This window comes from Cydia pomonella, chromosome 9, assembly GCF_033807575.1.
Source record: "Cydia pomonella isolate Wapato2018A chromosome 9, ilCydPomo1, whole genome shotgun sequence".
Lineage (NCBI taxonomy): Eukaryota > Metazoa > Arthropoda > Insecta > Lepidoptera > Tortricidae > Cydia > Cydia pomonella.
The window spans coordinates 10,594,773-10,613,067 of NC_084711.1; the positions used below are offsets into that span (position 1 = coordinate 10,594,773).

At 35.8% G+C, this 18,295-nt stretch overlaps 1 protein-coding gene across 1 annotated transcript in view; it reads left to right on the plus strand.

Moving 5' to 3' along the window:
- The first annotated feature begins 88 nt into the window (after window positions 1-88).
- The window catches only part of LOC133521322 (cyclin-dependent kinase 11B), a 32,087-nt gene continuing 13,880 nt past the window's right edge, over window positions 89-18,295 (plus strand). Inside the window, exons 1-7 of the mRNA XM_061856222.1 lie at window positions 89-404; window positions 853-1,008; window positions 1,277-2,112; window positions 3,187-3,411; window positions 3,617-3,830; window positions 4,029-4,200; window positions 5,339-5,521. Of these exons, the coding sequence (XP_061712206.1) occupies window positions 322-404; window positions 853-1,008; window positions 1,277-2,112; window positions 3,187-3,411; window positions 3,617-3,830; window positions 4,029-4,200; window positions 5,339-5,521 (1,869 nt within the window). The 5' untranslated portion in view covers window positions 89-321. The remainder of the gene's footprint in view (window positions 405-852; window positions 1,009-1,276; window positions 2,113-3,186; window positions 3,412-3,616; window positions 3,831-4,028; window positions 4,201-5,338; window positions 5,522-18,295) is intronic.

Genomic DNA, 18,295 nt, shown 5'->3' on the forward strand with positions numbered 1-18,295 from the left:
GTCCACGGCCTTATTCTCCACATTAGTCCGTTCAATCGTCTGTTATTCTGTCTGTATTGTTGGTAATCCTGTTTCACTTGTTCGAGCGTGCGCATAGTCCATGCATAGTCTCATCGTTATTTTTTTATTCTTTTCTTTTCTACGAATGGAATGACATATACACTTGACTAAAATGGCGTCGAGTCTTTTTTGTTGAGTTGAAGTCCCCGTTACGTTGCTGAATTTTACGTATGACAAAAGCGTGTATGTGTAAAAATTTGTGACTGTGCTTATAAAACTTTAGTCTAAACATTACTGTGATATTAAACGTGAAACCTCATTATGAGTAATTACGATGATGAACAATGTGAAGATGGAGAATTAGCGCGTAGCCCTGTCCAAGACGACGAAGACATGGATTTCAGGTATTTATCTAAATCATACAATTCAATACCAACAGTAACGTTATATGAATTACTTTAACTTGAATTAGTCTAACTTATTGCCATTAAGCTGATTAACAATTTCACTGCCACATGACTCACATACTCTTCAGAGCCACTACACGAGTATTTTGTGTAATGTTTTATATTGCATACGTACATAGTAATCTGCGTTTGATGATATATTACAACGTAAAATTGTAATGAAATCGAGTTGACTGCTTTTATTTGGGTACCTAACATCTTTTCTATGACCTAACTTGCATTTGATTGATAATGTTCGATCAGGAAAGCATTGTGCAATTAACAAATCAACAATTTTTAGTGCTAGGATAATAGTATAATAATAGCTTCAAGCTAACGATAAATAACGGTAATTTATAAATTAGTCCATGTTATAGAAATTTAGCCTAAAGTGGTTTATTTTTAGTTTATCTGATGAGGACCGTGACAATGCTGATTCTTTGGTGATCAAGCCTCCCCAAGCTGTAATTCGGCCATCTCATAGAGACAGGAGAGGACACAAGAGATCTGTCAAAGACAGATACAAAGAAAGTTCAAGAAAAGATAAGAAACATATGTATAGGTAAGCAGTACTATCTAAATTTGTCAATTATTTTTAACATAGTCAAAATCCTGTATATGTAATCCAGAAATACAAAAAATCATAAAACATTAACCCCTTAAGTCCCAAGGTTCTAAAAATGAACTCAAGGCTTTATATTTACTATTGAATTTTGATTGTCATCGCTGATGCAATGTCACATCGGAAGGACACAAGAGGTTAATAGTTGTGTAAAAAACAAGTGACAGAGAAATTCAACTAATTCTACATCTTTCTTCCATTCTAACAGGGACCGTGAAAAGTCTGATAAATCTACTAGAGAAAATTCTAAAGCTATTGAACGTGATGATGTGTCCAAAGATTATCATAGAGATAAACAGTACTACAGGGAAAAAGATTCTTATCGGGACAAAGAAGTTAGAGATAAGGAACTTGTTCGGGAGAGAGAAATGAGGGATAAGGATGTGTATAGAGAAAAAGATCCTTACCGAGAGAAGGAAGGCTATAGAGAGAAAGAATCCTATAGGGAAAAAGACCCTTATAGAGAAAAAGAAGCCTACAGAGAGAAGGAGGCCTATAGAGATAAAGAGCAGTACAGAGAAAAAGAGGTATACAGGGAAAAAGAAGTATACAGAGACAAGGAAGCATATAGAGAAAAGGAAGGATATAGGGAAAAAGAAACATATAGAGAAAAAGAGTCATACAAAGATAGAGAACACTACAGAGATAGGGAAATGTTCAGAGACCCGTCTTATAGAGAAGCAGCAAGACCAAGGGAAGCATACAGAGACAAAGAGCCACAGAGAGATAGAGATGGGTATGCAAATCGTGAAAGGCAATATAAGGGCTCTGAAACTGAAAGAAAACATCAAGACACTGAAAGAATAGAATCCAGATTAAGATTGTTAGCAGAAGATGGACATGCAAACCATAACAATGAAAAAGAAAATAGGTCATCAGGGGATAAAGCCTTAGAAGATTTAAGAAGTAGACTATTAAGTAAAAGAATGCAGAGTAATGATCAAAAAAGACAGAATGATAATACAGAAAAGGAGTCCAAGCCTGAGAGACAACCTGCTCTTGATAAACACCAACAAGAAAGAAGAAACAAATTACTAGAAGCAGGTAAGCTTTTATTACTTACTAGCAGTTGCCTGTGACTTCGTCCGCGTGGAATCTTATCTTGAACATTTTACATCAGTAGGTGCAATTAATGAAGGCGATACATTTTGAAAACTTGTTAAGGTTTGGTACCCAAAAAACGGGACCGTATTACTAAGACTCCACTATCCGTCTGTCTGTCACCAGGCTGTAACTTGTGAATCGTTATAGCTAGACAGTTGAAATTTTCACAGTAAATGTATTTCTGTTGCTAACAAAATAAAATGAATAATTAAGTGGAGCTCCCATACAACAAACGTGATTTTTTGCAGTTTCTTGCGTAATGACCCCTAAAATGATACGGAACCCTTTGTGCACAAGTCGGACTCGCATTTGACCGGTAATTTTTTCTTGTTGGTACACGTTATAAATATAACCTGATGTGCTAACTTCAAGTTTCTGGCCATAGTAGCTCCTGCTTTGCGTTATTTAAAAAATTCAACTCATTACTCCTTCAGGGGATGAATTTTTATAAATGCTGAAATATGCGCATATACAAAGTTTCAAGTTCCGCATATATTTTTTTCTGTGTACTAATTTATAACCCTTTTTTCACCACCTTTGGGCATTAATTTTCAAAAATACTGAAATTAGTTTTCTTGTATTTTAATAATATATCTTTTTAACTTCAACAAAAATTCAAACTTTCATCTCCTTTTTAACCCAGTTAGGGCATGAATTTTTAAAAACGCTGAAATTACTTGTCTTGTATTCTAATAATATGCAAATATACAAAGTTTCAAGTTCCGTACTCGAAAAACATAATGATCTCCATACAAACTTTCAATCCCTTTTTAACCACCTCGAGAGATAAGTTCTTAGTGGATACTAACGTCATAAAAACTACCTATTGTGAAAAATTCAGCTCTCCAGGCGTTGATTTAAGTTCGTCAGTCAGTCAGGACTTTTGCGTTTATATATATAGATTATATGATCTGATACTTAAACTTTTAAGCTTGATGAACTTTTAAGTTCATGCATGTATGATTAAACCTCCTAAACTAGTTAGATTTGTTCAATTGAACTTTTCCTTTTTAGAAAGAGAAATGGAAAAAAGGAAAACAGAATCACGCAATGAATTGGAAGCAAGACGCGAAGAGCGTCGTCGTCGCGGTAAAAAACGCTCTGCATCTTCTGAAGAACCTTCTAGCAAAAAAAATAAATCCACACATTCTCCACACTATGGGGATATTGTCACAGTGTCTGATGCTAGTGATGTAGACCTGAAGAGTGAGGCAGAATCTAATTCGGAACAAGAGGAAGGTAATTCATTGACATTGACAGTATTAGGGTAAACCATAAACTGTAACCGTCCGTTACAGTTTACGGTTCAATTTGTAATGGTTAATTCTAATTAACGTTCATCCAACACTGGTACATAGCATATTTAAATGCATATGGTTTTTCGATTTGTCTATAATTCTACACCAATATGTCCAATATGTAACAAACTGTTTTTAAATTTTAGGAGAGCATTCAAATAGTGAAACAGAGGATGGTAGTTCTAGTACAGATTCAGACTCTGATGTTGATTCAAAATCAGATGAAGGTGATGAAAATGAAGAGGATAGGAAAACTGACAAGGAGGAAGAGCAAAAAACTGAGAATGTTAAACAAAAATCTCAGTCACCACTAGTCCGCAAATCAAATCATGGGACTCCATCATCAAATGAGTCTAGAAGGTAAGTCAATTAGAGTTACACTGCTACAGTTTCATGCCAAATAAGAACAAATATTAGGAATTTCAGTTCTAACACTTTTTGATGTCTATGAACAATAATCTTGAGTATTATACTGTTTTTTAACTTAATTAATATACTTACAACAATAACCTGTCGCTACAGAAATATATTGTATCTAATCTCAACATTTCATTGTAGATCACTCTCTAGATCCAAAAGTAGAAGCCGGTCTCACTCTTTTTCACCTCCTCCACCTGGAGAAAATGGGAAACCAGCGGAAGAAACACAACCATCTAAGGAAGATGAAGAGCAAGTTCGTCTTAGGGAAGAGGTTATTAATGCTTTGCCACCATATTTCCCTGCACTACAGGTAATTATCTTTACAAACCTTACTACCCTGGTAAAATAAAGTGATAATATTTATCGCATTATTTGAGCTTGGTAGCTTTTGACAGATTTAATTGGTGTTTTTTTGACAGCAGTTCTGAGGTCTCTAACCACCCTAATTGTGTAATTATACCAAAGAGTATTTGAAGTAGAGGTGGATTGTCAAAAAAAACTTTGTAGCTACAGTAAATTTACTGCCATCTTTCTACACACGATTAAAACTTTTAGAACGCCATTTGACTTTGATCCTTATAGGGAGCGTGCATGAACTATAGGAGGCAGCACAGGAGCCGTCAGATTTTTGGCGTGAGGCGTAAATGTGATGTTTTTTGTTCCGATGGAGCCCACAAGATGGCAGAACCTACTATGCACAAGAAAACACTTGACGTGTAAATGTGCCTGTTTATGGTTCCGATTCAGACCACAAGATGGCAGACCCTCCAACGCGCACGGTCCCTATTCTTTCACGTGTTAAATTATTTAAATATCAAAAAGTGGCGCCATCTAATAGATCAAAGGGTATACAACTCTTGGATTATGCCCGGTAAGATGGCGCCACTTTTTGATATTTAACACATCAGTGAAATAGGGATCAAAGTCAAATGGTGTTCTAAAAGTTTTAATCATGTGTCTAAAGATAGCAGTAAAGGGTATAGCCGGGTAAGCATGGCCAAACTGCTCTTAGCGAAAAAAATAATTTCCTTTTGCTGGACATTTTAAACCTGTGGCATTTGAGGCTTAATTTTTGGTGAAAGCAAATAATCCAGTAAAAGGAAATAATTTTTTTCGGCTATACCCTTTACTGTGGCTACAAAATTTTCTTTGACAACCCACCTCTATTTCAAATTCTCCTTGATTTTACTATTCTAGTGTATATTAATACAACAGCTAGAGTTCATTGTGATGATTTTTTATACTTGTTAATATTGTATGAGTAAGTTGAACACATTTATTAATTGGATAAATTATTTTAAGATCAAAATATAACATAACCAGATTAAAAGTATTAAATGTGCTTCGAAATGTTGTTTTGTTGTTTTCCTTATTGTTTACTGCATGTTGTATTATTTTAGTTTCCTAAAATATGTAGTGGAAAAATGATTAACTAAGATTATTTACAGGGGTGTCGATCGGTTGAGGAGTTTCAATGTCTGAATAGAATAGAGGAAGGCACATATGGAGTTGTTTACAGAGCTCGAGACAAAACAAGTGATGAAATAGTTGCTTTGAAGCGACTAAAGATGGAAAAGGAAAAGGAAGGCTTCCCTATAACCTCTCTGAGAGAGATCAACACATTACTTAAGGTAGGATCACAATTTCGTATTATTCTATTAGAGTAAGCTCACTTGAGCCATCTCAATGCATCACTGCTGGCTGTTAGAAGGTATTTAGTTTAAATGTGTCATTCTCTTCAAAGAGGGACCAATGCACCTTGCGATTAGGTGTGAAATAGGGCTTAGTCGCAAAGTGTATTTAGGTCACTTTTCACATTTATCGTGAGATGCACTAAAGCTCTTTTTCCAGAGAATGACACAAATATTAGTTTGCAATGAGGCAGCTTGTTTGAGCCGCAAGCTGTGAAGCACTCGATGGCTCATGTGTTCAATTCAATTGATTAATGCCTTGTATTTTATTCCTACAGGCCCGGCACCTCTTACCTGCAAGAGGGTTGTGCTAGAGGTGTGACCCAATTGCAAGGGTTAACAACTTCGATACACGGGCGGGCCTAAGTATCTTATAAGGGATTTATTCCAGGGGATCGACCCTCCAATGCTTCCTCAATTAATTATGTACGAACGCAATGTTCACTGATGAGTAAATATTAAAAATGCTTAGCTACATTTATTGAGCTGCAAAGTTATTTAAGATGGCGATACAATATCCATGATAGTTTAATTGAAGTGCATAGGAAGATCATCTTTCATCACATCTGTTCAGGTAATGCTTAAAAGACCAACTACACCGAATATTTTAATTGAATTGACACGGCGTTAACGTAGCCAACCGTTAATCAACAACGAGACATACAATACGTGTCACTGCTTGAACGCAGCGTCGACCTTCGGTGTGGTGGGCCCTTTAGTTATTAAGTATAATATGATTAATGATAGCTTGCGTAATACATTAAGTTTATCGCAGAAGTTAAGAATTCTCCTCACTTTAACAAGTTTATATCGTCTTTTGAGGAGTGTAACGGCTGTGTTAACGATAACCAGGATCTCACTAACAGTTCAGATATGACTTAATCTGTTTGTCGGCCAGTGCAAACATTGTACTCAATAGTAGAGTCTGTTCAATGTATTGGGCCAATGTATGGGGCCCAATTCATACCACGACTCTTCTCTTTTCGCACAGCTAACGAACATGTTGGTCATAAAGACAGATATTCGTCACACGAATGTTTACACTTAGTACAAACTAAGTGTAATACATAAAAAAATGGCAATGTGGACATAAATGTCATTATGTTATTGCAAGATATTAATACTAAAGTTAATCTAATTTTTACTCAAACAAGTTGTTTGTGCAATGACTCAAACCTGTTTACTTTTAAATGTTATATTTTTTATATACGTTTCCTGCAAAGGGCAGAGTGTAGCTTTTTTTTTCTATTGAACTTGTCATAGAGTTTATGGTGAGAGTCAGAATGGTGAGCTAAATAAGAATAAATAAAGAGCATACCATATGTTTGTACCCAATTTTACCATTTACTACCTCCTTTAAAAAAAAGTGTACCTCACAGTACTTAAAGTTATCACCATAAAACAGTACACCCGCCATTCTGACAGTCAGAACTTTATTACGCGATGATCCCGCGATTATTGATAAATTCTATAAAAACCAAACTTTTGCACCTTTTTGCTTTTTCCTTCATATTCAATAAGGAGGCGCATTGAAAGGTTAGGACAGATGTCGCCACTTCGACCGTTCTTTGTTTACGATTCGTGTCAAGTGTATGGTTGCGATTTTTTAGTAATACTTGTGATTATTAAAGTAAAATGTATTCTTTTCTGACTGTACGGGAACTGCCAACCAACCAATCTTCCAAGAATAAATGCTACAGTTGATGGAGAAAAGGCTAATACAAAGGTAATCACTTAATATATTTGAGGTTATCTTTTGTATTTTACTGCCTATTTCATTTTTTGAAGGCTCACGTGCAGTTTTCCCTCTTATATTACGAGTGTTCGATCGAAATCAAAGCTTTGGAGTATACCTGGATGTACAAGAAGGTGTTTCATATAAGTCGTGATGCGTACGGAGTACAGCATGTGTGGCCAAGCCATGCCTTATATTATGTATTACTTCATCAAAATAAAACTTAGCTTATCTATGTATTTACTGTTTCCAAAATATTCCCTTAGTCCTTGGGAAAATAGTGAGGTCCTATAGTTCCACAATCTGTCGCACAACATTGAAGTATTTTGGAGAACAACACAACAGTTTGCAATCTTTTTGAAAAAAAAAGTGATTTGACAGTGACAGCAGTACTGTTATGAGGTCGCCACCTGGCGTGATAAGATGACAGTTTGCCTCATTGTAATATGAGCCATTTTATTTGTGGTTTCCAAGTTTTACTTATCTTTCATTTTGCTGGCTATTACACTTTTGCAGGCGCTATAATTTTTCATCTTATCGATTTCGTTTTTAAGAAATAACGCTACGGTATAATTATTTTTATTATGCCAGGAATTAGTACCTTACACGTTTAATCTGATAGGTTAAAATAACTCGGAAAATAGTGTCTTGAAAAAGGTCCGGCGCCATGTTAAAGAATTCCTTCAAAGAAAAACCATGTACCGAAATGTTCGTTTTTCATTGATTATTGGTGATTAATCAAATAAAATAATATACTTTTATATTGATATACTTCTTTGTGGGATATCGATGATGTCCTTTTTTGTAAAATGTACCAAGTACCATACCTATATATTTCTACTATGACTACGACACGACTAGTGGCTCTGTGAGATGTGGATCGCGATAAGATCGATAATATTAAACATGTAAAAACAAAAAAATACTACGTTGATCCAGTTTCACAGCGTACTCACAATGGTCAACTCACTTAAGTCCTCAGGCTAATTTCCACCAGTTTTTACATTTTCCAAAAAACGAAACGACAGAAACATTCCATGTAGCTACTGAACCTCCTCACAAAATTTCACGAGATTCTGTTGAGAATTACGACCCGTAGATGAGAACATCCTGTGCTCGCGTTAAAACGTAGACCTTCGCTAACGCTTATGTCATTTAAAATATGTACATAACTTTTACAAAGCAATATTTAAGTTTGACTTTTACAATTTACATGTTTTTCTATCATCTTGATACAACGAAACAACCAATTGTGCCCTTCCATGAGAGAAGGATCTTTATATTCCTTATGCTCATTTCTAGTTACGGACATATAAACGTTTTGTCGTCTATGGCACGTAAGACCATTGTAAGTACGCTGTGAAAATGGCTCAACGAAGTATTGTTTTGTTTTTACATTTTACATCTCACAGAGCCACTAGTCGTAGTCATAGTAGAAATATTTGACGAAAAAAACATCATCGATATCCCACAAAGAAGTTTATTCATTACTATAATATACCGACAAAGGCGCATAATTTGCAGATTTTATTTGATTAATCACCAACAATTAAAGAAAAATGAACATTTCAGTACATGGTTGCAAGCAAGCAAAATATAAAATGAGTAAAACTTGGAAACCACAAATAAACTGGCTCATATTATAATTGAATATGGGGGTACAAAAAAAGGTACAAAATTTGGTTTTTATAGAATTTATCAATAATTGCGGGATCATCGCGTAAAGTACACCCGCCATTCTGACTGTCAGAATGGCGGGTGTACTGTCCGAGTGTCAGAGTGTACTGTTTTTCGGTGATAACTTTAAGTACCGTGAGGTATATTTTTTAAAGGAGGTACTAAATAGTACAAATTAGGGACAAAAATATAGTAAGCTTTTTTATTTAGGTACACCCGCCATCCTGAATCTACAGATTATGACTTTCATCAACGGAAATGTGGTACTACAATATTTTTTTTAACTTCGAGCAGCGCTGTGCTAAAATGTAGCTCGTTGACGACATTCACAGGCGTTTAGTACAGTACCCCTAGTGTAAATAAATTCGATTTCCAAACGTGACGTACGCGTTTGCGTTTAGTCTCATTTTGTATTGGATTTCGAAAGAGCGCGCCAAGCGGGACGTTTTGGAACCTCAAAATCCTATACAAAATGAGACTTAACGCAAACGCGTTCGTCACGTTATGATGTCGATCAAAGTTACACTAGGGGTACAGAATACGATTTTGTCTTTCTCATGGGTCAATTAACAAAATTCATAAATTTCATAATCATTATTTGTGTATATCAGGTTTTTTGAACACATGAACACGAAAGCATCAAAATAAAATGAGAAAATACCTTGTCCGAGGCTGCCCAATGCGACGTTTTGTTGTAAAAATACCCTTGGCTAAGTTGGAGTGATCCTTAACTAAAATGAAAATGGCTGTCGCTTCAATAAGTTTTATTTTTCAAAATAGTCAATATACAAGTTACTTTACTTACCAAGTGGTAATGACAGCAGTGGAGCAATGACGAAATCCGAAACGAGATACGAAAATTTAGTTTTGCGTAATAAGACGAAAATATCAGAAACTAATATATATATTTTTACTAACGCTACACACGGAACGGCTAAAACAGTAACAAAATCTGAGTTTGATTTTGTAAGAAATGAATAGTGCTGGAACTAGAATTTCACATCTACACATATTAATCTGTTCAAAGTATATATTAAACATTGTAATACTTATTATTCCATCATAGATGATAGTAATAGTTTCTGTTTTAGCACTTGTGCTATTTTATTGTACATTGTTCAACGACTTTACAACAGAACAGCTTTACGAGGCAAAGTTTGCTACAATGAGGTAGTTTCCATTTTTTTAGGTGTTTATTTCAATAAAATGCGCCAGAACGACTATCATACAGGAAGAAAGTTTAAGACTGAAAATTTGTGATTTTATTATTATCGTAAGATTCATAAGTCTCCTTCAATTAGCCAGTATAATGGTGGCGATCACATCGCTAAAGCGTAAAAGTAATACTAGATCTAGTTCGTATTGGAGTCATAATGTTATTAATCTTTAAATTAGCGCTTTTGAGAAAATCTGTCGTTTTAAGAATCAGACGAGTCCATAAAATACTGATTTGATGAATCGCAATTTAAGATCTCTTCGGAGTTTAATTTGTTTTGGTAAAAAGTCATAAAAAAGTCATTTACTATCTAGATGTCAACGAGAACGGAAATAATTAAGAACCTCGAACAATAAATAAAGATTCATAAATGAAAACCCCTTCGGAATCACACCAAAAGGCTGTAAATACATGTGGCAGTCTCTTTCAACAGCTGTATATTTTACTAAGAGATTTTCGTGGTTAATGCTGGTCTTTATTAAAAGCTCTACTGCTGCTCGCAGCTCAGAAGTGGGATTCTGTTAGCAACTGTATTGAGAGCTGTTTTATGATTTGTTGATTCCAGCGGTTCCTGTAAGGACCCACGGAAGGCATGGAACTATGCGTGAAACTTCATTATGCCGTGCATCAGTGATTTCTGTCAGCCCAAACAATATAAATCAGCATCAAAGGAAATTGTTACCTACGATGCGTCCTGAATTCTCACAACTGGATATAGATTTGAACTACAAAATAGCAATTAATCTTGGCAATAATCACTTTAGCTACCACTAACCAGTTGCGCCCTTATGACCAGATTGAGTTAAATGTCGATGAAATTTCGACGTCTGTACTCCTCAACATTTCTTGCAAGGACTAGGCCACTAACGAGTCTTGGAGATTGCACAGATCACCGCCCTATTGCGATAAAGACGTTTGCGGTGGCTTGGACATGTGCAACGCGTGGACAGTACTCGTTTACCAAGGCAGAGAGAGATTATGGTGAGCCAAGTAGCACTTGGAAAGATGGAAAGCGACACGTAAGACGTTCAATGCTACGTTTCAAGGACAGCGTTAAACGCGATATATCGAATGTTTGCCATAGTTTTAATATCGAATGGAGCACGTGACACGATCTTGTTTAAGACCGCGATGGGTTTAAAGCTGCCATCGCGAAGGGCCGTTAAACCAATTAGGGGCTTAAATTATCTGTCAAGGTCTAAATGGGTAAATTGCCTTACGCTGATACTATAGGATTATATTCTCGTTAACACCTGGATAGTAGATGACGCATTGACCACTAAACCGTTTAATAGTTCTTATTTATTTATTTAAACTTTATTGCACACATAAAGAAAAATGTACAAATGGCGAACTTAATGCCAAAAGGCATTCTCTACCAGTCAACCATTGGGTCAAACAGAGACATTTGTGTATTTGTGTAGTTCTTCGGAAGCAGAAATAGTTTGAGACCCTTCAAATGTATATTTTATCAACATAACACCACGTTTATTCAGGGCGTTCAGTACGGATCAAAACCTTTCTGAGAGAGATTTGCTAGTGATACATCACTATTTTTGTAGTCTCCGACCGAAACTGAAGGTTCGGTTTTGATTTTGTTGTGGCCGAGGGTTCAGTTTCCGTGATTGCGGTGCAGTTACGGTGCAGATTCATGGTTTTTGTGAAATCTGCCGAAATCGGAATCGAAAATTCAGTCACACTATTTTTTTTTCCAACTTTTATTCTGTTATGATATCGAAAGGCAACATTTAAGCAACTTGTTTTTTATAACCGATATATGCGTTTTTTTTAAATATAATAGTATCTAAACTGCGAGATTCAGGACAGGGGGTGTACCTAAATAAAAATAAACAAAAAGCATACCATATTTTCGTACCAAATTACTACTATTTAGTACCTCCTTAAAAAAAAATTGTAGCGCCCGATACTATAAGTTATTACCAAAAACAGTACACCTGCTATTCTGATTGTCAGAATGGCGGGTGTATTTTACTACGCAATGATTGGCAAATTGTATAAAATCCAAATTTTTATACCTTCATACTTAATTATAAATTGAGCCATTTGTGGTTTCCTAGTTTTACTCATTTCACTTTTTACATTTATTCTTTCTGTGTTATGTACTTGTTTTGTGCAATAAAGTGTCTACTACTACTACATTGTTATTACGTTTTTGCAGGCACTACCATTTTTCACATTACCAATTTCATTTTTAAGCAGAAACGCTACGGTACAATTATTTTTTTTACCTTTCACGTTTAATATGATACGTTTATATTAACTCAGAAAATTGTGTCTAAAAAGCCCAGGCACCGTGTCTAGGGATTCTTTCTAAGAAAAACTCTTTTTCCTAGTAAGAATCAATCTAGTAAGTTCAATTAACTCAGAAAATTATGCAGTGTTAATTTTCTGAGTTAATTGAACTTACTAGATTGAACGTGAAAGGTACTAATTCTTAGCGTAATAAAAATAATTGTACCGTAGCATTTTTGCTTAAAAATGAAATCGGTGAGGTGAAAAATGGTAGCCAGCCTTCATGTAATAGCAATGTAAAAAGTAAAATGAGTAAAAATTAGAAACCGCAAATAAAATTCCTCAATTCATAATTGAATATTCATGTTTTTTATATAGAATTTATCAATATAAACGCAGGATCATTGTGTAATAAAATACACCCTATCTTAAAGGCGGGTATACTGTTTTTTAGTGAAACTTAAAGTACCAAGAGGAAAAAAAATTTTTTAAGTAGGTTTTAATTGAACATACAATTTAGGTACAAAAATATGGTTTGCTTTTTATGTATTAGGGTTCCGTAGCCAAATGGCAAAAAACGGAACCCTTATAGATTCGTCATGTCCGTCTGTCTGTCCGATCATGTCACCGCCACTTTTTAGGGTTCCGTAGTCAACTAGGAACCCTTATAGTTTCGCCATGTCCGTCTGTCTGTCTGTCTGTCTGTCCGAGGCTTTGCTCCGTGGTCGTTAGTGCTAGAATGCTGACATTTGGCATGGATATATAAATCAATAAAGCCGACAAAGTCGTACAATAAAATCTAAAAAATTTTTTTTTTTTAGGGTACCTGCCCTACACGTAGTGGGGGTGAACATTTTTTTTTGCTTCAACCCTACAGTGTGGGATATCGTTGGAAAGGTCTTTTAAAACTAAAAGGGGTCTTCAACAAACATTTCTTGATAAAGTGAATATATTCGGAGATAATTGCTCCGAAATATAAAATAATTGTGTCCCCCCCCCCTCTAACTTTTGAACCATAGGTCCAAAAAATATGAAAAAAATCTTAGAAGTAGAGCTTAAGAAAGACATTAAATGAAAACTATAACGGATATGATCAGTTTAGCTGTTTTTGAATTATCGCAAAAAGTTTCCCCTTCATAGTAAAAAGACGTACACCCACAGTTCATCCCTTGGTTAACAATCTACCATACTTTAAGCTCCAGTTTAGCTTATTGTGGATGAAGAGTAACTACGGAACCCTACTCTGAGCATGGCCCGACATGCTCTTGGCCGGTTTTTATTTTTATTTAGGTACACCCGCCATCCTGACTCACTCAAAACTACCCTTTGTCAATGTTAAAAACCATGCTGGGTATTTAATTTAAATCAAAAGGGCAGTGAAAGCAAATTTACAGAAAAAGTTATTTTACTCGGCGACTGAGACCCACGCTAAAAACAAAAAACACAAACATCTACATGTGGCATATCATTCGATATAAATGATACAATATATATAAAGAATCTAAAACACTATTTCAATTAGTAAACGTAAATACATTCCCATTTTCAAATGAAAATAATCGGCTTAAGTTCATAAAAAAAAACGTTCCACCCTCCCCCATTTAACATTTAAACCGGGGGTCCAATAGAAATAAATAGAATAAAAATAATAAAACTACTAACACTACGAAACGGCCCAGCGATAAAATGATACAATTAACGATAAAAAATGCAAACGAAAGATCGTAGTTTACGTATTTCACAATAAACTAGTAATTGAGATCATATAACTATTTGAGATCGGTTAATATATCCTAATCCTAAGACAGATTAGATGAAGATTTTTTTGTAGATAACAACGTTACCCAACTAACATTAGGCGCTAAATATAAGGGTTAAAAGAGATCTACATAAGCGTTTACTCCAAAGGTTCTATTGCCGTTCTAAAAATAGGAGTTATAGCCGGCTATAACTCCGTAATAAGGTTAAAAGATGAAATAACAGGTAGAAGAGCGCTAAAGTAGTGCTGTAATAGCGTTGATTAAGTAATTAGGAGTTAAAAAGGGTGCCAAATAAGCGACTAGGTACTAACTATTGAGTAGTAGTGTAGGTCCATATAGATGATACTTTCAGCTTAAGGTATTTGCACATGTATTCCTTTGCCCTATCTGCTTTCAGATTTTTAATAATAAAATATATTAAACTTCTTCGTAGTATACGTATGTCTCGAAGAGGTTTATTATTCTAGGTATATAAGAACTATCAAATAACAAATAAATATGAAATTGCAAGACTCATTTGATAGTTAAATGCTTTCGTTGTTTTTTTTTAAGTATATTGCACCAATCATATTTAATTGGTTTTTCGCATGGTAGCAGCTAATACTATTTGCAGTTTATGTGATTTTTTCCATAGGTGTACCTTTACAAATACTTGTTGAAAAGAGCTGTCAAAAAATCTCTGACATTTTAATCATTATTTTTTCAGGGAATGAAATATTTAAAAAAATCGTGAGTTACACTCCTACTCATTCTTTGTAGATATGATTTAGTTTGATTGCTCTACCTTATTAGTTCAGGAGAAAAACGACTTTCAAAAATGTGTCCATAAAATGACGTTATTGACATTATCTCGGTGACGGTTCAAGATAGGGGGCTGAAACTTAAGGTGTTTCTATGTTATAAGATAGCCAACCAATTACTTTATAAAAATCCGATATTTGTTATAGGGGCCACTTCTCCTTCTTTAGCCTGCTAGACCCTTTTTACAAAATTTTAAATTGCGTGTTAGAATGTTCGTGATATTTTTATATTGAGCGAAAGTAAGAAAATCAGGATTCGAATCGATGAAGCCATTGGAAAAAATCCTCAAGCTAATTAAATTTTTGACAACCGTATTGTGAACCGTAAGTGGTACGATTTTTCAAAAACTCCGCTCTCTGAACCTGCCGCACCTTGACCGCTTGTGGTCCGAGACATTTTAGAGTAGGTATTTGGGGTAAGCTGGAAATTTGTCTCATACTTCTCCTAGCATAACTCAGAACTGTAGGTCTGCCTGCAGGGTAGCGGGGCTAAATCAACCCTTGTATTTATAAAGTTTTTTTTAAATATATTTGCCTAAAAAATGTTCCTGAGGCTAATTGATTATACATAAGTTAAAATAGATTATACCAAAGAGTAATAAAAATAGTATGTCAGAACATTTCTCTATTCTCAATTATAATAAATTACAGATTGCCCCGCGGCAGCGACGGGTCCGGGCGCAGTGTGAATGCTCGGCGGAGGGTTAGGACCCTTAATACAGACTACGTAGGCGTAGTCAGTATTAATGTTCATTTTAGGGCGCGAGACCGGTCGTGCAGGAGCCTGTGCAGGTCGTGCAGGGGCGTGCGCAGGTCGGGTCGTGCGTGCGCTGCATTGGGCGGGTCCACACAGCGAGCATACGTGCGAGGCAATTTCCTTACGCACAAACCGGCCAGTGTAGAGCGCTCAGGCGAGGAAAACGCGCAAACCGCCAAGGCCGAGGCACGTCTACACTCGCCGGTTTGTGTGCGAGGAAATTGCCTCGCGCGTATGCTCGCTCTGTGTGGCTCACAGTAGCGTCTCCCGAGAGTCGGCGTCAAGTCAACTCTATGGCACATGCTCGACGCAACGTTGGTGCAACAGCGCAGCAACGTCATTTTCCATAACGCCGACGCTCAAAAGACGCTAGTATGTCTACGTAGGATCCGCGGCCGAGCATTCACTCTTCGCCTTGGGCCCGCTCTGGCCCGTGCACGTACGCTTACTCCCGCTCCCGTCGTGCATGTGCATTGAGCATTTTCAAATTTCAAAATTTTCAAATTATAAATTTTGACGAATGATTCTGTTCTGCCATACATCAAGGTATGGGCAACCTGAGTAACAAAAACCTGGCAAGAAAGGCTTTATTTGCTAAGAGACAGGCTATGGACGGGTTTTGACATTAAATGTTGATTTACAGTACTTGACAAATAAATCTTTCCGCTGGGCCGATATCTCCCACGTCGCCCATACTGCCCGTACAGCGTCGTAAGGTAGAAAAACATTCTAGTCAAAATTTGGGTGACTTAGAAATACGCTCTAGAAACACTTAAAATTAAAGGCAGAAAATTTTGAAATTTTACGTACCATTTTGTTCATATAAAGTTTTGCCGTAACTTTAAAAAAAATCTAAAAACAATTAAAATCTGGAAAATGGGATACAAAAGTGGGGGAAAGGGAATCATCTACTTGATAAGTTGCTTTCCCTTCCATTTTTTCTTACCTACATAAGCTAAGCTACATGCATGCCAAGTTACATGCTTTCTTACGGAAGGAACTGTTTAGGACTCTAATCACGAAGAATTTGGTACATTGACACGCTATTTCTTGTCTCAATCGCACGCGCATAATAATATTGATGTCCCGACGATGATGCCGGTAGTCAATGCCACGTGCGAACGGGACAGCAATATAATTATGCGTATTTAGAAACTTTAGAACTTTGTTAGGAAAATGATAATGACTTTGTTAGGATGATGATAAACTACCAGTTTATTTATTATATATTATACTTGACAATAGATGTTGCGACGAACGAAAATTCTAATAATAATTTTCAGCTAATATTATAACCGGATTAACCGGAACTATATTTTCAAATCCTTCTGCTTGTAATATTAGTTGTAAATTGTTGAGCAATACACTTTTCATCAATCGCGACGCCCGAGACATCTAGTGTCAAATAGCGGTACTGATAAATCCGCTACTTGACGCTAGATGTCGACTCCTTCTTCCTCGCGTTGTCCCGGCATATTGTCACGGCTCATGGGAGCCTGGGGTCCGCTTGACGCTAGATGTCGACTACGAATATAATAAGCGTTTTGGTAACAAAACTGGTGTATGGAGTTAATGGAGTGAACACTCTTTGCTTAGCTATTTCTCTATGCCCTCAATGAACATAAGCGAGATGAATGTGCGTGTTAGGATCGCGGATATCATTTTTTTGAATTTTAATTTTCTGTACTTAAGTTTTAACAAAAAAAAGTAATTGATAAGTTTTTTAGAAGCAATTTTCATATTGATAGCTTTTGTGCATAAATTGTTACAAACTTTTAAAGCTGAAAATTTGTCTGATATTTTCTATAATAGGTACCCTAACTCCGAACTGCAGATCTAGCTACAGGGTAGCTGGGCTAAATCAATCCTTGTATTTATAAAGATTTTTTTTATTTGCCCAAAAACTTTATGAATTTTTTGATGATGTAATCCTGTTATCCCTCATTAGGGATATAGGGCTCGCTGAGCGGCTACTTCCAGCTCTGTCCATCCGAGTCCTGTTGTCCAGCCTCCTTCTCAACTGATCGCCTCTATGTGGTAAGAGGCCGCCCTGACCGAGGCTAATGTATCATAAGTTAAAATAGAATATACCATAGAGTAATAAAAATAATAACCCAAAACATTTATCTATAAGTATTTTGAATTACAATAAATTACAAATTGACTCAAGAAAATTTTTAGGCAAATAAAAAGAAATCTTTAAAAATATAAGCATCAGTGTAGTCCCGCTGCCCTGCAGTTAAGTTAGGGTATGATAGAAGCATGAGATAAATGTTTAGCTTGCTTCAAATACCTAATATAAAAGATACTATAAAATGTCTACCAGTTCTCCAGCTATTGTATGAATAGTCAAAATTCGAGAAAATATATACACCCTATTTCCTCTCTAAATTAACTTACGAATATCATTATAAGAATCGCTGAAATAATTACTCACTGTGGAATTATAGAAGACTGATAACATTTGTATCTAAACCGCTGTTGAGTAAAATATCACACTAATAATCCACTTTTTT